Below are 25475 nucleotides of genomic sequence, written 5' to 3'. Positions count from 1 at the left end.
ATCTCAATGCACATCATGGAAGAAACTTGCCATCTGAATAAATCAACTCACTCCAGTCTATGTGAGAGCATATTATAGCGGTATAGAACACAACAACAAAATTAACAGGCAGATTTGCCCCATTGTCTGACATAGGAGCTGTCACGTTAATCTGCAGACCGACAGCATGCCGCCATGGTACTTGAGAATGCACTCCTCAAAACTTGACTTGACTTGACTTTTAAATCTGATTATAATCTTTGGTCGACATATTCAGCCCATGGCCATCATAAATGTTGCTTCCTCGGACAAAGGTAGCAAACAGACTGTACAACAAACCGTACCGTCTAGGTTGTGGTCTACGTATGTGTCTTTCAAACACATCACCTTGTCAAATGCATTGACAGTAAGTTTGAACTGAATAGTACCGGTAGTTTGCTTAAATGAAAACATTTCCATCTTGCATCTGTTCTTTTTCTACTCCTTCTTTCTGCTTTTCTCTAACTCTAGTGTGCTTTTTCCAGACTTGTTGGCGTAAGCAGTTATTAAATGTCATGTAGTATTTCTATATTTCAGTGTAAACTTATTTTACAGCGACCTCCTGATACAGTCCAGAAGATTCCATCATTTTGGAGCTGTTAAGAAGGTAAAGAGCATTGCCAGTAATAACATCTTCCAAAAACAGATCAATGGAAATGACATTTTCGACTCAGCTCTAAATAGCTGAAAAATTGAAATGACATATCTGGCGAAGATAAGCACTTCAGTACTAACCTACACCAACATCTGATAACATCACATGACCGTATTTTAAAAGAAATATTCCAGTAAGACAGCCAGCCAGAGTTGGTTAGCTGATAAGAAAGCATAGGCTTGGTGTGCTGTCTAAGGAATGTGAATTGTGACACCGAACAAAAACGGGTGAATGAATGGTGTAATTTTCTGATTTCGTTACAATCTGAACTATTCATAGCAGCCCCATTAAATGATGTATTTATCTGCTGTAATTTAGGTAGTATTGAGAGTTTTTGTGTAAAAGACAATTACATAAACTGTTTGTGATATTTCCCGGAACTGAAGTTTCCATCATGTTATTCTTTTGCATTGGGTCTTTTTCTTTTTTTCTTTTTATTTTATTTCTGCCACTGCCTATTCATATTAGCCAATTGTACTGAAGATGTGAACATTCAGGCAGAAAAGAACAATTAATAAAATATCACTTGGAAAAAGTCAGACAACGAGTAAGCCCATTCGCCCGTGCACAGCACCCCTGGATGTTTTGGCCAGCATAAATTACAGCTCCATCTTCTGTGTATTCGCCACTTACAAGCTGAACGAGACACAATTACAATAAATGAGCTACAGTGGGAAATATGCAAACGGAATGGTTTTCATCTTTGGAAGCAATTACTCCTCTTCATGTCGAGCTTTGTAGTCTACCAGACCTCACCAGTCAGCATTAAGTATGCTAAAAGAGTGACGTTGAATTACAATAATGACACTTTTTTTTTCTTCCTGAAAAACAATCTTTCTCATTCTCATTATGCTGCTGCTTAGAAATAGTAAAAACTCACCTCAGAACCACACCTAAGTCACACTTATTGTACATTGAGTGAAATAAACTCCCTGTCTAAATACTAGGGATAAATGCTAAAAGTACAAATAATACGTCCAATAAAGAAGATTAACAAGGACTAATGACAAAGGGAAAGTGACTCTTGAGTAGTTGTCTATGTGGTGTGGATTTTTTATGTGACAGCAGCTTATGAAACTGAGAAGTTTGCGAAAGGTGGCCAGAGCAATGAAACACCAGTTGGTGGGTTCTGGAGGAGAAGCCTCGGGCTTGGGCTCGCTGCCTGTCTGGCTGGATGGATCGACTGCCAATTCGCTGGTGGCGGGAGCAGCGGCGGGACCTGCGTCAGGTTCCTTGCGTCTCTTGGCCCTGTCACAGGGGCTGGAGATGGTGGTGACGATGCCGTTTATTTCGTCATCAAAGTTATGCAATTGGTGGCCATACTGTAGCAAAGTAAATGAGAATGTTAGCTGCGCTTGAAACAACAATAACACATATCATTGTTGATAACATTATCTTATTGATTAAGTGACGGGCTGACTAACTAACGACTGGTGTACTTTAATGGGAAATACTCTAGATATACAGTACTACAATATATTTTATGTTGCCCCACTACAATCTCAACACAGCATTCTTATTAATATTGCATTTGTAGGATGTGAATTAAGCATTAAAATCCACCCTCTTTTATCCATCTCAGGAGCGGCCATTTTGTCATTCGACTGAAAATGACATCACCGTTGCTCAAATGACCAAACCCAGAAAAGTGTGAGCCACAGTTGGTCGTTAATTGATCCCTGATCAACTCTGATGTGATTTTAAGTCAATGCCCGCCCCCTGAGATGGATAAAAACAGGTGCATTTCATAGCTTAATTCGTATTACACAGATCCAATATTAATCAGAATGCCGTGTTTATTCGAGTGGAGGCGCATAGAACAATATTAAAGTAAAGAATATTTTTGCCTCGCTTCCTTTTAGGATTTGGTTTGTGAGTAAATAGATACAGTACCTAAAAATGAAAAAAAAAAACAACGCTCAAGCACAGTATCGAAAAACATCTTAATGATCGGTGAACAAAGAGCAACGACCACAACAATGGAAACAGAATAATAACAGGAGTGTCTCACCACCAGCATATGCGGGTCGCTGTAAGTGAGGGTGCAGAAATGAGCCACAGCATACTCAATGAGGGCTCCAAAAATAAAGCTGAAGCAGATTCCTAAGTACACATCAATCGCCTTGATGAAACAGTTGGCATTCGGAAGCGACGTGCGAGCTCCCATCATCAGAGTGGTCATGGTCAGTACTGTGGTCACTCCTGCCATGGAACACATACACGGACAAATGACAAAGGGAACACATTCTTTAATAAACAAGGTAAGCTAGAAACATTGTGGAAGGACGAGCCCCGCATTCCAAGCATGTGTGCAATGTCTTGAGCCAGAAGCCTGAATTCCCGTTCCCTTGAGATCAAGATTTTTTTCGAAATACAATGGCAGTGGACCAGTACAATGGAGGTGGATTACTTGAGCCCACAGGATCTTTTATTTTAAAAATGATCAATCTAGCTTGTCTCTGTGTCACTTGAACATGTTTGCCTCTTTGCCACAATGTCTTTGCCTGGTAAATTAAATCCATGATCTAAGCTTCCTTAAAATGAAGAAAATAATGAAGAAACAAATGTTTCTGGACAACTTTGAAAAAAGGACAATGTCAGAAAAAGAGACAGTAAAACACTGTTACTCCCAACCACTGGTCGTTCTAGACAATTTTGCCTCGGGTGGTGAGGGGGGAGCAGAAGGTTCAGTTAGGAGGGCGGATATTATAACATGCACACACGCACACACGCACACACACACACACACACACACACACACACACACACACACACACAAAAACAACAAAATCTCATATTGTTAAATTGTCCCCCGCCCACAGTCTACACACTCCGCCAACACTTCCTCACCTCGCAATTGCCAGTTCCGTGTTGATATATTTTCCACTTCATTCTTGCTTTCACTGATGAAAAATCAAATAGAACAACAACCAATCCTTCTGACTTGACATCAGTCAGATCATGTCACAGGTGACCAGTGTTGCTTGACTTGTCTTGTGCTTGAATGTTTGCACAGCTTCACATTTGACAGGTTTGCTTTGACTGATAAAATAAATAAATCTATCTATCTATCTATCTATCTATCTATCTATCTATCTATCTATCTATCTATCTATCTATCTATCTATCTATCTATCTATCTATCTATCTATCTATCTATCTATCTATCTATCTATCTATCTATCTATCTATCTATCTATCTATCTGTCTATCTAGCTATCTATATATATTATATATTATATATGTATATTATATATATATACACATATGTCAAACGATTACAATATTTAATCTAATTAAAAATGCAACTGTCATAATTAACTCGAATGAACTAAAAAATTAATCGTGATTACTTACACATTTTTTATCGTTTCTGAATTTCCTTTTACATTTTTGTCCTATTTTCCCCCCCATTTTAATGCTCTCATCAACATGGAATCATGAATCAGTTTTCTACGTGCCAAATGCAAATATTTACTGAAATAACAATTTCGATTTTCAATTTTACATGAACATTTTTCACTTTGTGCAGTTATTCACACAATCTCTCACACAATATTACTGTCCATCAATAACGGTGAAAAAAATATTTTGTCACACAACAGCTGTTTTAACAGCTTTTTTAATGAAATCAAAACAGAGCAATATAATATTATAAAGTGCACATCTAAGGCACACTAGTACTCAGCCTATAGTGTATTTAAACCATGGTTGCATACTTCATTTTTCTCAAGTTTGCTTTCAACACAGCAGTCTGTTTCTTGTTTGTTGAAGAATAACAAGACACCGGACACTAGTGTTCATTATGTGCCGCTGTATTGGAAACTGCCGGCCATACAAACAAGCACACGCACTTCCCCCGTGCTGCAAGGGCAAACCATTCTGAAAGGGGGTGGGAGATTTCACTCCCCTTAGCACAGTCAGGCTATGTTGATTGTGTTGGTCCTTCTTGCGCGGAAGTCTCTCTACGGTTTTGTGTAGACCTCATTTCGAATGACTACACTTGGTTCGATGACAACACTGGAGACGTTTGATTTTCGCTAGGTCGCTAACACTGTAGCGCACTGTCACTGTCAGACTAACACAGAGAAGCTCCACCCGCTCTATTTATATGGACACGGAACGCTGTAACCTTCCACACAAAATAGTTCCAAACAAGTAACAATCGCGTTAGTGGCATACATCGTATACCTGTACGATACAGAGAGAGAGAGAGAAGAACAGATAACTTTGGTCTTGTCAGTGGAGCAATATGGCAACTTTTTAAAAGTAAACTTTCCATTCATAAACTCTTTAAGTATCAGTTTTCGGTGTCTCGCACTGCCGTGGCTGGCAAAACGGACATGGGCGTGGATTTCTGCAGCGCGCTTGTTGTTTTGTTTCTGGTGTATTTATAGAGCAACGTAACATCCGCTTGTGACGTGTGCCGCGTTAATCTCGCGAGAAAAATTTTAATCCCGTTAAAATTCATTTAAATTAATGCCAATAAAAACGCGCTAAACTGACAGCTCTAATATATATATATATATATATATATATATATATATATATATATATATATATATATAGCTGGATAGCTCAGTTGGTAAGGCATCGGTTTGGCATACGGGAGACGGTGGTTCGAATCCCGCTTGGGGCAAAAATGAGCACATAACACCATCCAGTGTGGCAAGATCCTTCACGCTAATGCCTACCTCATACAATGATGAGAGACAATAAAACGAATGACATGCCGGCTCAGACGTCGCCCGGCCAAACAAGGTCTGCGTCAGGTGCTGGGGGACCAGAGCACCTTGATGAAAAATGGGCTACTGGAACAAAGCGGAGATGGGCGAGATGCGATAACATGGCTCTGTTGGAATGCTACTACTCAAGCAACCCTAGTCAGAGGGGTTACATGCAGAGAATGTGGTCTAAATGGTTACTTCGAAACCCACAGTCACGGTTGACCAAGAAACAACTAGTAGCTCAGTGTTCCAACATCCACAAACGGCAACTGCTGTCACAACTTGAGATTGATGAGGTACAACGCAGGTTCCATGGTGAAGGGCCCCAGGCTTTCAGATCAGAGGAGGAGGTCATACAAGAGGCAAGCCCCAATGAATGCAGATGATGAGATTGGGTGGCCAGCCCCAATGAATGAAATGCTGAGCGAGGCAGCAACTGACCTGAAAGCGAAGATCATGGCGAGAATGAAAGCTGGGCAACCTAGAAACCGATTACAACGACTATGTGAAGTACCATCTGAAAGTCTCATAAAAAGTGTGAATGCAGCACTGAGGGCGATCTCTACCGTAACGATCACAGAAACCAATGAGCTGATATACGCTTCAGCATCAGTGATCCTGGAGACTCTGGGCTATAAGAGCAACCATGAGATACGTTACCCACCATGGAAAAGACGGTTGGAGGCTAAGATCAAGGCGGCCCGGAAAGATGTGAGTCAATTGACGGAGGCCCAGAGAGGTGTGATGAAAAGGCCGATTCCCGAGAAGTACATCCAGATGACCATACCTGAAGCACTCGAAACTGCCAAACAAAGGCTCCAAGCCTTGTCCAGTCGCCTAAAGCGGTACACAAAAGAGAATGAAGCCAGACGAATAAACAGGCTGTTCGCAACACAACCTGCGAAAGTGTACGCTCAGTGGCAGGTTCCTAACAACAGAGCTGACCCACCAAGACTGGAAACTGAAAGGTACTGGAAAGGCATATGGGAGAAGGAGGTTGCACATAACAGCAGTGCACAATGGCTGGTGACCCTGAGAGAGGAGCACAGCAACCTGCCTGAACAGAACCCAGTTACCATAACAGTGGCAGACATACAGGAACGAGTCTCAGATATGAAGAACTGGACAGCACCAGGCCCGGACATGGTCCACACCTACTGGCTAAAGAAACTCACAGCACTCCATGAGCGCCTAGCAGTACAAATGAACCAGCTGCTGAGTGATGGGACTCACCCAGAATGGCTAACCGAAGGGCGAACAATCCTGATCATGAAGGATCCCTCGAAGGGTGCAGCCCCATCCAACTATCGGCCAATAACCTGTCTCTCCACAACATGGAAGCTCATGTCAGGAATCATCGCGGCTAAGATAAGTGGACACGTGGATCAATACATGAGCGAAGCGCAGAAGGGCATTCGTAGAGATACCAGAGGAGCCAAACATCAGCTCCTGGTTGACAGAACAGTCGCACAAGACTGCAGGTCCCGACGTACCAACCTGTGCACAGCCTGGATTGATTACAAGAAAGCCTATGACTCGATGCCACATACATGGATCACTGAATGCTTGGAGTTGTATAAGGTGAACAGGACCCTAAGAGCCTTCGTTGCGAACTCGATGAGAATGTGGAAAACCACACTTGAAGCCAATGGCAAGCCACTTACCCAAGTGTCCATCAAATGTGGCATATACCAAGGTGATGCACTCTCCCCACTGCTGTTCTGCATAGGACTGAACCCCCTAAGCCAAGTAATCACCAAGACAGGCTATGGATACCGCCTCAGAAATGGAGCTACAATCAGTCACCTCCTCTACATGGATGACATAAAGCTGTATGCTAAGAGCGAAAGGGACATAGATTCACTGATCCACACAACCAGGATCTACAGCAGCGACATCGGGATGTCATTCGGGCTTGAGAAATGTAGTCGGATGGTGACTAAGAGAGGAAAGGTAGTCTGCACTGATGGGGTCTCACTCCCTGAAGGAACAATAGCAGACATTGAGGACAGCTACAAGTACCTTGGTATACCACAAGCCAATGGCAACCTCGAACTGGCAACAAGGAAAGCGGCTACGGCCAAATACTTCCAGCGAGTGAGGCAAGTCCTAAGAAGCCAGCTCAATGGCAAGAATAAGACCCGGGCAATAAACAGCTATGCCCTGCCAGTGATCAGATACCATGCAGGAATAATAAGGTGGCCAAAGGAAGAGATTCAGACCACGGACGTTAAGACCCGAAAGCTCCTAACCATGCATGGAGGGTTCCATCCCAAATCCAGCACCCTGAGACTGTACGCAAGCCGAAAGGAAGGAGGCCGGGGACTAGTGAGTGTGAGAGCCACTGTCCAGGATGAAACATCCAAGCTCCATGAATACATCAAGGAGAAGGCTCCAACGGATGACGTACTCAGAGAATGTTTCAGACAATGGGGAACAGAAGATGAGGCGCTGGAAGAGGGACCATCATGGGAGGACAAGCCCCTACACGGGATGTACCACCGGACCATAACTGAAGTGGCTGATCTCAAGAAGTCCTATCAGTGGCTAGAGAGGGCTGGCCTGAAGGACAGCACAGAGGCGCTCATCCTGGCTGCTCAGGAACAGGCCTTGAGCACCAGAGCCATCGAGGCCCAGATATACTACACCAGACAAGACCCAAGGTGTAGGTTGTGCAAAGAGGCACCTGAGACGATCCAACACATAACTGCAGGGTGTAAGATGCTGGCAGGGAAAGCCTACATGGAACGCCATAACCAGGTGGCTGGCATAGTCTACCGAAACATCTGTGCGGAGTATGGACTGGAAACCCCAAGGTCAAAATGGGAAACACCTCCGAAGGTGGTGGAGAATGACAGAGCGAAGATCCTGTGGGACTTCCAGATCCAGACTGACAAGATGGTAATGGCGAACCAACCAGATATCGTGATCATAGATAAAGGGCAGAGGAAAGCCGTTGTAGTGGATGTAGCTGTCCCTAGTGATGGAAACATCAGGAAGAAGGAACATGAGAAACTCGAGAAATACCAAGGGCTCAGAGAAGAGCTGGAGAGAGCCTGGAAGGTAAAGGTGACAGTCGTGCCTGTGGTGGTCGGAGCACTCGGGGCAGTGACCCCCAAACTAGATGAGTGGTTGCAACAGATCCCAGGAACAACATCGGACATCTCAGTCCAGAAATGTGCAGTGCTGGGAACAGCAAGGATACTGCGCAGAACCCTCAAGCTTCCTGGCCTCTGGTAGAGGACCCGAGCTGAATGAGGGACGGACACCACCCGAGGGGTGAGATGAGGATTTTTATATATATATATATATATATATATATATATATATATATATATATATATATATAAATGGATTTCTCGAAATATGTGGTGCATTTGGGCAATCATGAACATCACGGTCCGAATCTTGTTGCACTTCAAACAAACAGACTGAGAGCTCTTGGCAAGGATGTGGTCTAAAAGATGTGCCTGACAACGACCAGAGTGGTGTCACGATGTCCGGAAGGTTCCAGATAGAATTGGACTCTACAAATATAAACTCAGATGAAGATTGCAACAAAAAAATATTTATTTACAGAAAAATGGGGCGATGCAGAAAGGTCAAAATCATGACGTTGGTCGACAAAACAGGATAAAACACACACACACACACACACACACACACACACACACACACACACACACACACACACACACACACACTTCTAATTCAGGTTTCATTTTCTGCTTTCCATGGCATATTTTATGCATGTCATGTGATGTTGAGCAGTAAACCAGTCTGTGTAGGCTATGCAATAATAATTTTCACAGAGGGATCTCGCAATTATTTTGCTAGTCAATTAGTCACTGATAATATCTGTAATAAGTTGACAAATCAGATGAGATGTAAACTGCAGCATATCGCACCAGCTGCCGTTACATAACCATCATTTGCTGAGAGCCCGAATTCTTTTCGGTATCCATCCCTCCATTATCTGAAATACTTATCCTCACGAGGTAGCTATCTTCGGGCAGTTGGTGGTGTACACCCTGAACTTGTTGACAGACAATCGCAAGGCTCACAGAAACAACCACCGATTTATACTCATAAACAGACAGAGTGTTCCATTAACCTACCACACATGTCTTCGGGATGTCAGGGAAAACAAGAGCAACCAGAGAAAATCCACGCTGGCACAGGAAGAACATGCAAACTCCACACTGGAAGGCCAGAGCTTGGAATCAAACCCTGGACCTCTGTGCTGGGAGGTGGACATGCTAACCGGTTGAGCACCTTAATGCCATTCTTTAAGGTACCGGTATGTACAAACTAAAAATTAAGATGATACGACATTCAACTTAAATAAAACTTTGGATCATGGACCAGGATTCCTGAAATGTTGGTGCTATTTAAAATCAAAGGTGATACTGTGGCCTGAAAACATTTTTAGGGATAACGGTTTAGTGAATTATAACATGGAGCCAAAACTACTGTATACACTATGCACATTTGTCCTTTGAATATTATGAAATTAATGATAAATACATCAATAAAATCTTGCAAACATAGTTCACTCTTCTCAGGTATCAAGCATTTTTTTTACATGTGTAAGACAGTGAAATCATGAGTAAAACGTGCAATAAGCATGTGCTAAGGAAAATTAAAATAATCATATGTACTGGTTTTTATTTTGTGTTTTACGTGACCTTAATTCATTCAAAACATTTTGCTTTGCTTCATAGGATGTATAATTTAAAGGCATCGCTAGACTCGCAAAGCATCACGGGGCCTTCTTTCCTCACCCCCAGCGCATCTGCAAATGTGTTTACCAAAAGCAGACGAGATTTTAGCTGAGCTAAAAGGAGGTTTATTGTGCAGGACAGGTCATGCTATGTGATTTTATTGATTTGATTGAGGCGCAGGCAGACAAATGCGTCTGCGACGGATTTCATTCATAAATATGAGACCAGCGTGGGACAATCTCTCTGAATCTTATAGAAATCAATTCATTGAATGAATTACAAATATTAGCATCTTCAAAATATTTCCACACTGTCAAGCACGGCGTACTCGGGTGTATGCTGACTGCCTTGATTTTAAGGAAAATGAGGAATGCCTTCACGATTGGCCGAGAACAGGCTCATTTCACAACGACATGCTACAGCACAAAAGCACTATGTTGCTCCCAATTCGAGCAAGATGCCAAAAGAAAGAAAAGTCCACCCATGTGCAGTTTGAATCTGCTTTGTGCTAGACTTGCACTGTGAATGAAAATAGGACCCTTGGTTTTATGTAATTGTTCTAAATTGTTTGCATTGTGTAAAATGAAATGTGTTGTTGTGATGCTGTACATAATTCTAAGACATGGTTACATGCTTCTCTGCTTATAATTGAAAAATGGTGTACTTTCCTCATGTGTTGTATTGTTATGCATAATATATAATATGCTTGGCATATTGTGTTTTTACACATTCATTACTTCTGACTGGTACATACCTATACAAATTCGTGCTGGAACAGAGGACAGCGAAATCCAGAAGGAGACCCAAGAAAGAACCACCAATAGGCTTGATGGGACATATGTCTCCAGGATGAAGTACAGAATGCTCCTCTTCAGCTCAAAGTGGAAGACCAGCTTGGGGTAGTGACCTTTTAGACAAAAGGCAGCAAGCATGCCAATCTCCTTAGCAAATACATTGAATATAACAATTGAGTACCTCTGGGCGAGCAGCAGCTTCATCTTTATGAAGGGCTTATGTGTTTGTTATTTATTAGGGTGTTTACATGGAAAACACATCTCTACTTACAACATTTTCTAGTTAAAACATTTCTTCCAGAACCAATTTTGTAAGAGGTACCATATATATACATATATACTAGCTCATCAGCTAGTTCCTTCGGAGGGCTGGTAAGGTGGGCCTTCGGCCCACAAAAGTGTTGTTGCTTGGTTCAACTTTTTGTTCATCTCGCGCAGCGGTGCGGTGAAGTAGGTACGTTTTGAAAAGGGACAGACGGAAGGACAGACCGCGTGCGGGACGACGCGCAATATATATATATATATATATATATATATATATATATATATATATATATATATATATATATATATATAGTGATAATTCAGTAGTCCCAGGGACTTGCTGATCAGAAAAGTATGAGTCCCGTTATGCATTTAGAGAGTCCCAAATTTCGAATTCTGAAATGGTCTACTTATTCAATTGCATATGATAATAACACAAGCAACAACAATATACATCGATAATAGGTTTATTCCTTATAAACAAACAAGCTGGTGTGCCGCCCTCTGGGCGGCGCATCAGCTAGTTCCTGCGGAAGGCTGGTAAGGTGGGCCTTCGGCCCACAAAAGTGTTGTTGCTTGGTTCAACTTTTTGTTCATCTTCATTGCTTATCGCGAAAATAAAGAGATGTTTAGCTCTACTAAATAACTAACAATTTTATTGCAATGCTTGTGGGTAGACAACATTTTTTCGCTAAGATGCCCGCGCGATCGTAGTGAGCCACTGCCTTCGCTCGTAAGCCTCAAAATGATCTTACTAGTGAACTAGTGGGCGTTTTGTGGCTTACATCTTCACTAGTAAGCCTCAAAATGATCTTACCAGTGAACTAGTGGGCATTTTGCGGCTTACATGTCAACTAGTAAGCCTCAAAATGATCTTACTAGTGAACTAGTGGGCGTCACAATGACCTTACTTGTGAACTAGTGAGCGTTTTGTGGCTTACATGTTCACTAGTAAGCATCAAAATGATCTTACTAATGAACTAGTGGGCGTTTTGTGGCTTACATGTTCACGAGTAAGCGTCAAAATGATCTTACTAGTGAACTAGTGGCCGTTTTGCGGCTTGCATGTCAACTAGTAAGCGTCAAAATGATCTTACTAGTGAACTAGTGGGCGTTTTGTGGCTTACATCTTCACTAGTAAGCCTCAAAATGATCTTACTAGAGAACTAGTGGGCATTTTGTGGCTTACATGTCAACTAGTAAACCTCAAAATGATCTTACGAGTGAACTCGTGGGCACATTTATGGCCTTACATGTTCACTAGTAAGCCTCAAAATGATCTTACCAGTGAACTAGTGGGCATTTTGCGGCTTACATGTCAACTAGTAAGCCTCAAAATGATCTTACTAGTGAACTAGTGGGCGTTTTCCGGCTTACATGTCAACTAGTAAGCCTCAGAATGATCTTACGAGTGAGCTAGTGGGCGTTTTGCGGCTTACATGTTCACTAGTAAGCGTCACAATGACCTTACTTGTGAACTAGTGAGCGTTTTGTGGCTTACATGTTCACTAGTAAGCGTCAAAATGATCTTAATAGTGAACTAGTGGGCGTTTTGTGGCTTACATCTTCACTAGTAAGCCTCAAAATGATCTTACTAGAGAACTAGTGGGCATTTTGTGGCTTACATGTCAACTAGTAAGCCTCAAAATGATCTTACTAGTGAACTAGTGGGCACATTTATGGCCTTACATGTTCACTAGTAAGCGTCAAAATGATCTTACTAGTGAACTAGTGGGCACGTTTATGGCCTTAGATGTTCACTAGTAAGCGTGAAAATGATCTTACTAGTGAACTAGTGGGCGTTTTGCGGCTTACATGTCAACTAGTAAGCCTCAAAATGATCTTACGAGTGAGCTAGTGGGCGTTTTGCGACTTACATGTTCACTAGTAAGCGTCACAATTACCTTACTTGTGAACTAGTGAGCGTTTTGTGGCTTACATGTTCACTAGTAAGCATCAAAATGATCTTACTAGTGAACTAGTGGGCGTTTTGTGGCTTACATGTTCACTAGTAAGCCTCAAAATGATCTTACTAGTGAACTAGTGGGCGTTTTGTGTCTTACATGTCAAATAGCAAGCCTCAAAATGATCTTACTAGTGAACTAGTGGGCGTTTTGCGGCTTGCATGTCAACTAGTAAGCGTCAAAATGATCTTAATAGTGAACTAGTGGGCGTTTTGTGGCTTACATGTTCACTAGTAAGCCTCAAAATGATCTTACTAGAGAACTAGTGGGCGTTTTGTGTCTTACATGTCAAATAGCAAGCCTCAAAATGATCTTACTAGTGAACTAGTGGGCGTTTTGCGGCTTGCATGTCAACTAGTAAGCGTCAAAATGATCTTAATAGTGAACTAGTGGGCGTTTTGTGGCTTACATCTTCACTAGTAAGCCTCAAAATGATCTTACTAGAGAACTAGTGGGCATTTTGTGGCTTAAATGTCAACTAGTAAGCCTCATAATGATCTTACTAGTGAACTAGTGGGCACATTTATGGCCTTACATGTTCACTAGTAAGCGTCAAAATGATCTTACTAGTGAACTAGTGGGCACGTTTATGGCCTTAGATGTTCACTAGTAAGCGTGAAAATGATCTTACTAGTGAACTAGTGGGCGTTTTGCGGCTTAGATGTCAACTAGTAAGCCTCAAAATGATCTTACGAGTGAGCTAGTGGCCGTTTTGCGGCTTACATGTTCACTAGTAAGCGTCACAATGACCTTACTTGTGAAGTAGTGAGCGTTTTGTGGCTTACATGTTCACTAGTAAGCATCAAAATGATCTTACTAGTGAACTAGTGGGCGTTTTCTGGCTTACATGTTCACTAGTAAGCCTCAAAATGATCTTACTAGTGAACTAGTGGGCGTTTTGTGGCTTACATGTCAAATAGCAAGCCTCAAAATGATCTTACTAGTGAACTAATGGGCACATTTATGGCCTTACATGTTCACTAGTAAGCCTCAAAATGATCTTACCAGTGAACTAGTGGGCATTTTGCGGCTTACGTGTCAACTAGTAAGCCTGAAAACGATCTTACGCGTGAGCTAGTGGGCGTTTTGCGGCTTACATGTTCACTACTAAGCGTCACAATGACCTTACTTGTGAACTACTGTGCGTTTTGTGGCTTACATGTTCACTAGTAAGCGTCAAAATAATCTTACTAGTGAACTAGTGGGCGTTTTGTGGCTTACATGTCAAATAGCAAGCCTCAAAATGATCTTACTAGTGAACTAATGGGCACATTTATTGCCTTACGTGTTCACTAGTAAGCGTCAAAATGATCTTACTAGTAAACTAGTGGGCGTTTTGTGGCTTACATCTTCACTCGTAAGCCTCAAAATGACCTTACTAGTGAACTAGTGGGCGTTTTGTGGCTTACATGTCAACTAGTAAGCCTCAAAATGATCTTACTAGTGAACTAGTGGGCACATTTATGGCCTTACATGTTCACTAGTAAGCCTCAAAATGATCTTACCAGTGAACTAGTGGGCATTTTGCGGCTTACATGTCAACTAGTAAGCCTCAAAATGATCTTACTAGTGAACTAGTGGGCGTTTTGTGTCTTACATGTCAAATAGCAAGCCTCAAAATGATCTTACTAGTGAACTAGTGGGCGTTTTGCGGCTTGCATGTCAACTAGTAAGCGTCAAAATGATCTTAATAGTGAACTAGTGGGCGTTTTGTGGCTTACATGTTCACTAGTAAGCCTCAAAATGATCTTACTAGAGAACTAGTGGGCGTTTTGTGTCTTACATGTCAAATAGCAAGCCTCAAAATGATCTTACTAGTGAACTAGTGGGCGTTTTGCGGCTTGCATGTCAACTAGTAAGCGTCAAAATGATCTTAATAGTGAACTAGTGGGCGTTTTGTGGCTTACATCTTCACTAGTAAGCCTCAAAATGATCTTACTAGAGAACTAGTGGGCATTTTGTGGCTTACATGTCAACTAGTAAGCCTCAAAATGATCTTACTAGTGAACTAGTGGGCACGTTTATGGCCTTAGATGTTCACTAGTAAGCGTGAAAATGATCTTACTAGTGAACTAGTGGGCGTTTTGCGGCTTAGATGTCAACTAGTAAGCCTCAAAATGATCTTACGAGTGAGCTAGTGGGCGTTTTGCGGCTTACATGTTCACTAGTAAGCGTCACAATGACCTTACTTGTGAACTAGTGAGCGTTTTGTGGCTTACATGTTCACTAGTAAGCATCAAAATGATCTTACTAGTGAACTAGTGGGCGTTTTGTGGCTTACATGTTCACTAGTAAGCCTCAAAATGATCTTGCTAGTGAACTAGTGGGCGTTTTGTGGCTTACATGTCAAATAGCAAGCCTCAAAATGATCTTACTAGTGAACTAATGGGCACATTTATGGCCTTACATGTTCACTAGTAAGCCTCAAAATGATCTTACCAGTGAACTAGTGGGCATTTTGCGGCTTACGTGTCAACTAGTAAGCCTGAAAACGATCTTACGAGTGAGCTAGTGGGCGTTTTGCGGCTTACATGTTCACTACTAAGCGTCACAATGACCTTACTTGTGAACTACTGTGCGTTTTGTGGCTTACATGTTCACTAGTAAGCGTCAAAATAATCTTACTAGTGAACTAGTGGGCGTTTTGTGGCTTACATGTCAAATAGCAAGCCTCAAAATGATCTTACTAGTGAACTAATGGGCACATTTATTGCCTTACGTGTTCACTAGTAAGCGTCAAAATGATCTTACTAGTAAACTAGTGGGCGTTTTGTGGCTTACATCTTCACTCGTAAGCCTCAAAATGATCTTACTAGTGAACTAGTGGGCGTTTTGTGGCTTACATGTCAACTAGTAAGCCTCAAAATGATCTTACTAGTGAACTAGTGGGCACATTTATGGCCTTACATGTTCACTAGTAAGCCTCAAAATGATCTTACCAGTGAACTAGTGGGCATTTTGCGGCTTACATGTCAACTAGTAAGCCTCAAAATGATCTTACTAGTGAACTAGTGGGCGTTTTGTGGCTTACATGTTCACTAGTAAGCCTCAAAATGATCTTACTAGTGAACTAGTGGGCGTTTTGTGTCTTACCTGTCAAATAGCAAGCCTCAAAATGATCTTACCAGTGAACTACTGGGCACGTTTATGGCCTTAGATGTTCACTAGTAAGCGTGAAAATGATCTTACTAGTGAACTAGTGGGCGTTTTGCGGCTTACATGTCAACTAGTAAGCCTCAGAATGATCTTACGAGTGAGCTAGTGGGCGTTTTGCGGCTTACATGTTCACTAGTAAGCGTCACAATGACCTTACTTGTGAACTAGTGAGCGTTTTGTGGCTTACATGTTCACTAGTAAGCATCAAAATGATCTTACTAGTGAACTAGTGGGCGTTTTGTGGCTTACATGTTCACTAGTAAGCCTCAAAATGATCTTACTAGTGAACTAGTGGGTGTTTTGTGGCTTACATGTCAAATAGCAAGCCTCAAAATGATCTTACTAGTGAACTAATGGGCACATTTATGGCCTTACATGTTCACTAGTAAGCCTCAAAATGATCTTACCAGTGAACTAGTGGGCATTTTGCGGCTTACGTGTCAACTAGTAAGCCTGAAAACGATCTTATGAGTGAGCTAGTGGGCGTTTTGCGGCTTACATGTTCACTAGTAAGCCTCAAAATGATCTTACTAGTGAATTAGTGGGCGTTTTGTGTCTTACCTGTCAAATAGCAAGCCTCAAAATGATCTTACTAGTGAACTAGTGGGCGTTTTGTGGCTTACATGTTCACGGGTAAGCGTCAAAATGATCTTACTAGTGAACTAGTGGGCGTTTTGTGGCTTGCATGTTCACTAGTAAGCGTCACAATGACCTTACTTGTGAACTAGTGAGCGTTTTGTGGCTTACATGTTCACTAGTAAGCATCAAAATGATCTTACTAGTGAACTAGTGGGCGTTTTGTGGCTTACATGTTCACTAGTAAGCCTCAAAATGATCTTACTAGTGAACTAGTGGGCGTTTTGTGGCTTACATGTTCACGAGTAAGCATCAAAATGATCTTACTAGTGAACTAGTGGGCGTTTTGCGGCTTGCATGTCAACTAGTAAGCGTCAAAATGATCTTAATAGTGAACTAGTGGGCGTTTTGTGGCTTACATCTTCACTAGTAAGCCTCAAAATGATCTTACTAGAGAACTAGTGGGCATTTTGTGGCTTACATGTCAACTAGTAAGCCTCAAAATGATCTTACTAGTGAACTAGTGGGCACATTCATGGCCTTACATGTTCACTAGTAAGCGTCAAAATGATCTTACTAGTGAAATAGTGGGCACGTTTATGGCCTTAGATGTTCACTAGTAAGCGTGAAAATGATCTTACTAGTGAACTAGTGGGCGTTTTGCGGCTTACATGTCAACTAGTAAGCCTCAAAATGATCTTACGAGTGAGCTAGTGGGCGTTTTGCGGCTTACATGTTCACTAGTAAGCGTCACAATGACCTTACTTGTGAACTAGTGAGCGTTTTGTGGCTTACATGTTCACTAGTAAGCATCAAAATGATCTTACTAGTGAACTAGTGGGCGTTTTGTGGCTTACATGTTCACTAGTAAGCCTCAAAATGATCTTACTAGTGAACTCGTGGGCGTTTTGTGGCTTACATGTCAAATAGCAAGCCTCAAAATGATCTTACTAGTGAACTAATGGTCACATTTATGGCCTTACATGTTCACTAGTAAGCCTCAAAATGATCTTACCAGTGAACTAGTGGGCATTTTGCGGCTTACGTGTCAACTAGTAAGCCTGAAAACGATCTTACTAGTGAACTAGTGGCTTCTTTTGTGGCTTACATGTTCACTAGTAAGCGTCACAATGACCTTACTTGTGAACTAGTGAGTGTTTTGTGGCTTACATGTTCACTAGTAGGCGTCAAAATGATCTTACCAGTGAACTAGTGGGCGTTTTGTGGCTTACATCTTCACTAGTAAGCCTCAAAATGATCTTACTAGAGAACTAGTGGGCACATTTATGGCCTTACATGTTCACTAGTAAGCCTCAAAATGATCTTACTAGTGAACTAGTGGGCGTTTTGTGGCTTACATGTTCACGAGTAAGCGTCAAAATGATCTTACTAGTGAACTAGTGGGCGTTTTGCGGCTTGCATGTCAACTAGTAACCGTCAAAATGATCTTACTAGTGAACTAGTGGGCGTTTTGTGGCTTACATCTTCACTAGTAAGCATCAAAATGATATTACTAGTGAACTAGTGGGCGTTTTGTGGCTTACATGTTCACTAGTAAGCCTCAAAATGATCTTACTAGTGAACTAGTGGGCGTTTTGTGGCTTACATGTCAAATAGCAAGCCTCAAAATGATCTTACTAGTGAACTAATGGGCACATTTATTGCCTTACGTGTTCACTAGTAAGCGTCAAAATGATCTTACGAGTAAACCAGTGGGGGTTTTGTGGCTTACATCTTCACTCGTAAGCCTCAAAATGATCTTACTAGTGAACTAGTGGGCGTTTTGTGGCTTACATGTCAACTAGTAAGCCTCAAAATGATCTTACTAGTGAACTAGTGGGCACATTTATGGCCTTACATGTTCACTAGTAAGCCTCAAAATGATCTTACCAGTGAACTAGTGGGCATTTTGCGGCTTACATGTCAACTAGTAAGCCTCAAAATGATCTTACTAGTGAACTAGTGGGCGTTTTGTGGCTTACATGTTCACTAGTAAGCCTCAAAATGATCTTACTAGTGAACTAGTGGGCGTTTTGTGTCTTACATGTCAAATAGCAAGCCTCAAAATGATCTTACTAGTGAACTAGTGGGCGTTTTGCGGCTTGCATGTCAACTAGTAAGCGTCAAAATGATCTTAATAGTGAACTAGTGGGCGTTTTGTGGCTTACATCTTCACTAGTAAGCCTCAAAATGATCTTACTAGAGAACTAGTGGGCATTTTGTGGCTTACATGTCAACTAGTAAGCCTCAAAATGATCTTACTAGTGAACTAGTGGGCACATTTATGGCCTTACATGTTCACTAGTAAGCGTCAAAATGATCTTACTAGTGAACTAGTGGGCACGTTTATGGCCTTAGATGTTCACTAGTAAGCGTGAAAATGATCTTACTAGTGAACTAGTGGGCGTTTTGCGGCTTACATGTCAACTAGTAAGCCTCAAAATGATCTTACGAGTGAGCTAGTGGGCGTTTTGCGGCTTACATGTTCACTAGTAAGCGTCACAATGACCTTACTTGTGAACTAGTGAGCGTTTTGTGGCTTACATGTTCACTAGTAAGCATCAAAATGATCTTACTAGTGAACTAGTGGGCGTTTTGTGGCTTACATGTTCACTAGTAAGCCTCAAAATGATCTTACTAGTGAACTAGTGGGCGTTTTGTGGCTTACATGTCAAATAGCAAGCCTCAAAATGATCTTACTAGTGAACTAATGGGCACATTTATGGCCTTACATGTTCACTAGTAAGCCTCAAAATGATCTTACCAGTGAACTAGTGGGCATTTTGCGGCTTACGTGTCAACTAGTAAGCCTGAAAACGATCTTACTAGTGAACTAGTGGCTTCTTTTGTGGCTTACATGTTCACTAGTAAGCGTCACAATGACCTTACTTGTGAACTAGTGAGTGTTTTGTGGCTTACATGTTCACTAGTAGGCGTCAAAATGATCTTACCAGTGAACTAGTGGGCGTTTTGTGGCTTACATCTTCACTAGTAAGCCTCAAAATGATCTTACTAGAGAACTAGTGGGCATTTTGTGGCTTACATGTCAACTAGTAAGCCTCAAAATGATCTTACTATTGAATTAGTGGGCACATTTATGGCCTTACATGTTCACTAGTAAGCGTCAAAATGATCTTACTAGTGAACTAGTGGGCACATTTATGGCCTTACATGTTCACTAGTAAGCCTCAAAATGATCTTACTAGTGAACTCGTGGGCGTTTTGTGGCTTACATGTTCACGAGTAAGCGTCAAAATGATCTTACTAGTGAACTAGTGGGCGTTTTGCGGCTTGCATGTCAACTAGTAACCGTCAAAATGATCTTACTAGGAAACTAGTGGACGTTTTGTGGCTTACATCTTCACTAGTAAGCCTCAAAATGATCTTACTAGAGAACTAGTGGGCATTTTATGGCTTACATGTCAACTAGTAAACCTCAAAATGATCTTACTAGTGAACTCGTGGGCACATTTATGGCCTTACATGTTCACTAGTAAGCGTCAAAATGATCTTACTAGTGAACTACTGGGCACGTTTATGGCCTTAGATGTTCACTAGTAAGCGTGAAAATGATCTTACTAGTGAACTAGTGGGCGTTTTGCGGCTTACATGTCAACTAGTAAGCCTCAGAATGATCTTACGAGTGAGCTAGTGGGCGTTTTGCGGCTTACATGTTCACTAGTAAGCGTCACAATGACCTTACTTTTGAACTAGTGAGCGTTTTGTGGCTTACATGTTCACTAGTAAGCATCAAAATGATATTACTAGTGAACTAGTGGGCGTTTTGTGGCTTACATGTTCACTAGTAAGCCTCAAAATGATCTTACTAGTGAACTAGTGGGCGTTTTGTGGCTTACATGTCAAATAGCAAGCCTCAAAATGATCTTACTAGTGAACTAATGGGCACATTTATTGCCTTACGTGTTCACTAGTAAGTGTCAAAATGATCTTACTAGTAAACTAGTGGGCGTTTTGTGGCTTACATCTTCACTCGTAAGCCTCAAAATGATCTTACTAGTGAACTAGTGGGCGTTTTGTGGCTTACATGTCAACTAGTAAGCCTCAAAATGATCTTACTAGTGAACTAGTGGGCACATTTATGGCCTTACATGTTCACTAGTAAGCCTCAAAATGATCTTACCAGTGAACTAGTGGGCATTTTGCGGCTTACATGTCAACTAGTAAGCCTCAAAATGATCTTACTAGTGAACTAGTGGGCGTTTTGTGGCTTACATGTTCACTAGTAAGCCTCAAAATGATCTTACTAGTGAACTAGTGGGCGTTTTGTGTCTTACATGTCAAATAGCAAGCCTCAAAATGATCTTACTAGTGAACTAGTGGGCGTTTTGCGGCTTGCATGTCAACTAGTAAGCGTCAAAATGATCTTAATAGTGAACTAGTGGGCGTTTTGTGGCTTACATCTTCACTAGTAAGCCTCAAAATGATCTTACTAGAGAACTAGTGGGCATTTTGTGGCTTACATGTCAACTAGTAAGCCTCAAAATGATCTTACTAGTGAACTAGTGGGCACATTTATGGCCTTACATGTTCACTAGTAAGCGTCAAAATGATCTTACTAGTGAACTAGTGGGCACGTTTATGGCCTTAGATGTTCACTAGTAAGCGTGAAAATGATCTTACTAGTGAACTAGTGGGCGTTTTGCGGCTTACATGTCAACTAGTAAGCCTCAAAATGATCTTACGAGTGAGCTAGTGGGCGTTTTGCGGCTTACATGTTCACTAGTAAGCGTCACAATGACCTTACTTGTGAACTAGTGAGCGTTTTGTGGCTTACATGTTCACTAGTAAGCATCAAAATGATCTTACTAGTGAACTAGTGGGCGTTTTGTGGCTTACATGTTCACTAGTAAGCCTCAAAATGATCTTACTAGTGAACTAGTGGGCGTTTTGTGGCTTACATGTCAAATAGCAAGCCTCAAAATGATCTTACTAGTGAACTAATGGGCACATTTATGGCCTTACATGTTCACTAGTAAGCCTCAAAATGATCTTACCAGTGAACTAGTGGGCATTTTGCGGCTTACGTGTCAACTAGTAAGCCTGAAAACGATCTTACTAGTGAACTAGTGGCTTCTTTTGTGGCTTACATGTTCACTAGTAAGCGTCACAATGACCTTACTTGTGAACTAGTGAGTGTTTTGTGGCTTACATGTTCACTAGTAGGCGTCAAAATGATCTTACCAGTGAACTAGTGGGCGTTTTGTGGCTTACATCTTCACTAGTAAGCCTCAAAATGATCTTACTAGAGAACTAGTGGGCATTTTGTGGCTTACATGTCAACTAGTAAGCCTCAAAATGATCTTACTATTGAATTAGTGGGCACATTTATGGCCTTACATGTTCACTAGTAAGCGTCAAAATGATCTTACTAGTGAACTAGTGGGCACATTTATGGCCTTACATGTTCACTAGTAAGCCTCAAAATGATCTTACTAGTGAACTCGTGGGCGTTTTGTGGCTTACATGTTCACGAGTAAGCGTCAAAATGATCTTACTAGTGAACTAGTGGGCGTTTTGCGGCTTGCATGTCAACTAGTAACCGTCAAAATGATCTTACTAGTGAACTAGTGGGCGTTTTGTGGCTTACATCTTCACTAGTAAGCCTCAAAATGATCTTACTAGAGAACTAGTGGGCATTTTATGGCTTACATGTCAACTAGTAAACCTCAAAATGATCTTACTAGTGAACTCGTGGGCACATTTATGGCCTTACATGTTCACTAGTAAGCGTCAAAATGATCTTACTAGTGAACTACTGGGCACGTTTATGGCCTTAGATGTTCACTAGTAAGCGTGAAAATGATCTTACTAGTGAACTAGTGGGCGTTTTGCGGCTTACATGTCAACTAGTAAGCCTCAGAATGATCTTACGAGTGAGCTAGTGGGCGTTTTGCGGCTTACATGTTCACTAGTAAGCGTCACAATGACCTTACTTTTGAACTAGTGAGCGTTTTGTGGCTTACATGTTCACTAGTAAGCATCAAAATGATATTACTAGTGAACTAGTGGGCGTTTTGTGGCTTACATGTTCACTAGTAAGCCTCAAAATGATCTTACTAGTGAACTAGTGGGCGTTTTGTGGCTTACATGTCAAATAGCAAGCCTCAAAATGATCTTACTAGTGAACTAATGGGCACATTTATTGCCTTACGTGTTCACTAGTAAGCGTCAAAATGATCTTACTAGTAAACTAGTGGGCGTTTTGTGGCTTACATCTTCACTCGTAAGCCTCAAAATGATCTTACTAGTGAACTAGTGGGCGTTTTGTGGCTTACATGTCAACTAGTAAGCCTCAAAATGATCTTACTAGTGAACTAGTGGGCACATTTATGGCCTTACATGTTCACTAGTAAGCCTCAAAATGATCTTACCAGTGAACTAGTGGGCATTTTGCGGCTTACATGTCAACTAGTAAGCCTCAAAATGATCTTACTAGTGAACTAGTGGGCGTTTTGTGGCTTACATGTTCACTAGTAAGCCTCAAAATGATCTTACTAGTGAACTAGTGGGCGTTTTGTGTCTTACATGTCAAATAGCAAGCCTCAAAATGATCTTACTAGTGAACTAGTGGGCGTTTTGCGGCTTGCATGTCAACTAGTAAGCGTCAAAATGATCTTAATAGTGAACTAGTGGGCGTTTTGTGGCTTACATCTTCACTAGTAAGCCTCAAAATGATCTTACTAGAGAACTAGTGGGCATTTTGTGGCTTACATGTCAACTAGTAAGCCTCAAAATGATCTTACTAGTGAACTAGTGGGCACATTTATGGCCTTACATGTTCACTAGTAAGCGTCAAAATGATCTTACTAGTGAACTAGTGGGCACGTTTATGGCCTTAGATGTTCACTAGTAAGCGTGAAAATGATCTTACTAGTGAACTAGTGGGCGTTTTGCGGCTTACATGTCAACTAGTAAGCCTCAAAATGATCTTACGAGTGAGCTAGTGGGCGTTTTGTGGCTTACATGTCAAATAGCAAGCCTCAAAATGATCTTACTAGTGAACTAATGGGCACATTTATGGCCTTACATGTTCACTAGTAAGCCTCAAAATGATCTTACCAGTGAACTAGTGGGCATTTTGCGGCTTACGTGTCAACTAGTAAGCCTGAAAACGATCTTACTAGTGAACTAATGGCTTCTTTTGTGGCTTACATGTTCACTAGTAAGCGTCACAATGACCTTACTTGTGAACTAGTGAGCGTTTTGTGGCTTACATGTTCACTAGTAAGCATCAAAATGATCTTACTAGTGAACTAGTGGGCGTTTTGTGGCTTACATGTTCAATAGTAAGCCTCAAAATGATCTTACTAGTGAACTAGTGGGCGTTTTGTGGCTTACATGTCAAATAGCAAGCCTCAAAATGATCTTACTAGTGAACTAATGGGCACATTTATGGCCTTACATGTTCACTAGTAAGCCTCAAAATGATCTTACCAGTGAACTAGTGGGCATTTTGCGGCTTACGTGTCAACTAGTAAGCCTGAAAACGATCTTACTAGTGAACTAATGGCTTCTTTTGCGGCTTACATGTCAACTAGTAAGCCTCAAAATGATCTTACGAGTGAGCTAGTGGGCGTTTTGCGGCTTACATGTTCACTAGTAAGCGTCACAATGACCTTACTTGTGAACTAGTGAGCGTTTTGTGGCTTACATGTTCACTAGTAAGCATCAAAATGATCTTACTAGTGAACTAGTGGGCGTTTTGTGGCTTACATGTTCACTAGTAAGCCTCAAAATGATCTTACTAGTGAACTAGTGGGCGTTTTGTGGCTTACATGTCAAATAGCAAGCCTCAAAATGATCTTACTAGTGAACTAATGGGCACATTTATGGCCTTACATGTTCACTAGTAAGCCTCAAAATGATCTTACCAGTGAACTAGTGGGCATTTTGCGGCTTACGTGTCAACTAGTAAGCCTGAAAACGATCTTACTAGTGAACTAGTGGCTTCTTTTGTGGCTTACATGTTCACTAGTAAGCGTCACAATGACCTTACTTGTGAACTAGTGAGTGTTTTGTGGCTTACATGTTCACTAGTAGGCGTCAAAATGATCTTACCAGTGAACTAGTGGGCGTTTTGTGGCTTACATCTTCACTAGTAAGCCTCAAAATGATCTTACTAGAGAACTAGTGGGCATTTTGTGGCTTACATGTCAACTAGTAAGCCTCAAAATGATCTTACTATTGAATTAGTGGGCACATTTATGGCCTTACATGTTCACTAGTAAGCGTCAAAATGATCTTACTAGTGAACTAGTGGGCACATTTATGGCCTTACATGTTCACTAGTAAGCCTCAAAATGATCTTACTAGTGAACTCGTGGGCGTTTTGTGGCTTACATGTTCACGAGTAAGCGTCAAAATGATCTTACTAGTGAACTAGTGGGCGTTTTGCGGCTTGCATGTCAACTAGTAACCGTCAAAATGATCTTACTAGTGAACTAGTGGGCGTTTTGTGGCTTACATCTTCACTAGTAAGCCTCAAAATGATCTTACTAGAGAACTAGTGGGCATTTTATGGCTTACATGTCAACTAGTAAACCTCAAAATTATCTTACTAGTGAACTCGTGGGCAC

At 41.4% G+C, this 25475-nt stretch overlaps 1 protein-coding gene across 1 annotated transcript; it reads right to left on the bottom strand.

The window, feature by feature from the left end:
- Positions 1 to 360: 360 nt before the first annotated feature.
- LOC127593082 (gamma-aminobutyric acid receptor subunit pi-like) lies at positions 361 to 11137 on the bottom strand. Its single transcript, XM_052054307.1, has 3 exons — positions 10879 to 11137; positions 2685 to 2875; positions 361 to 1995 (listed from the first exon to the last, which is right to left on the bottom strand). Exons 1-3 carry the CDS (start codon positions 11120 to 11122, stop codon positions 1630 to 1632), a joined length of 801 nt encoding a protein of 266 aa, XP_051910267.1. The 5' UTR covers positions 11123 to 11137; the 3' UTR covers positions 361 to 1629.
- Between the last annotated feature and the right edge of the window lie 14338 nt (positions 11138 to 25475).

Source organism: Hippocampus zosterae, chromosome 20, assembly GCF_025434085.1.
Source record: "Hippocampus zosterae strain Florida chromosome 20, ASM2543408v3, whole genome shotgun sequence".
Classification (NCBI taxonomy): Eukaryota; Metazoa; Chordata; class Actinopteri; order Syngnathiformes; family Syngnathidae; genus Hippocampus; species Hippocampus zosterae.
Note: the sequence above shows the minus strand (reverse complement) of the source record. Positions and strands in the feature narration are given on the sequence as shown.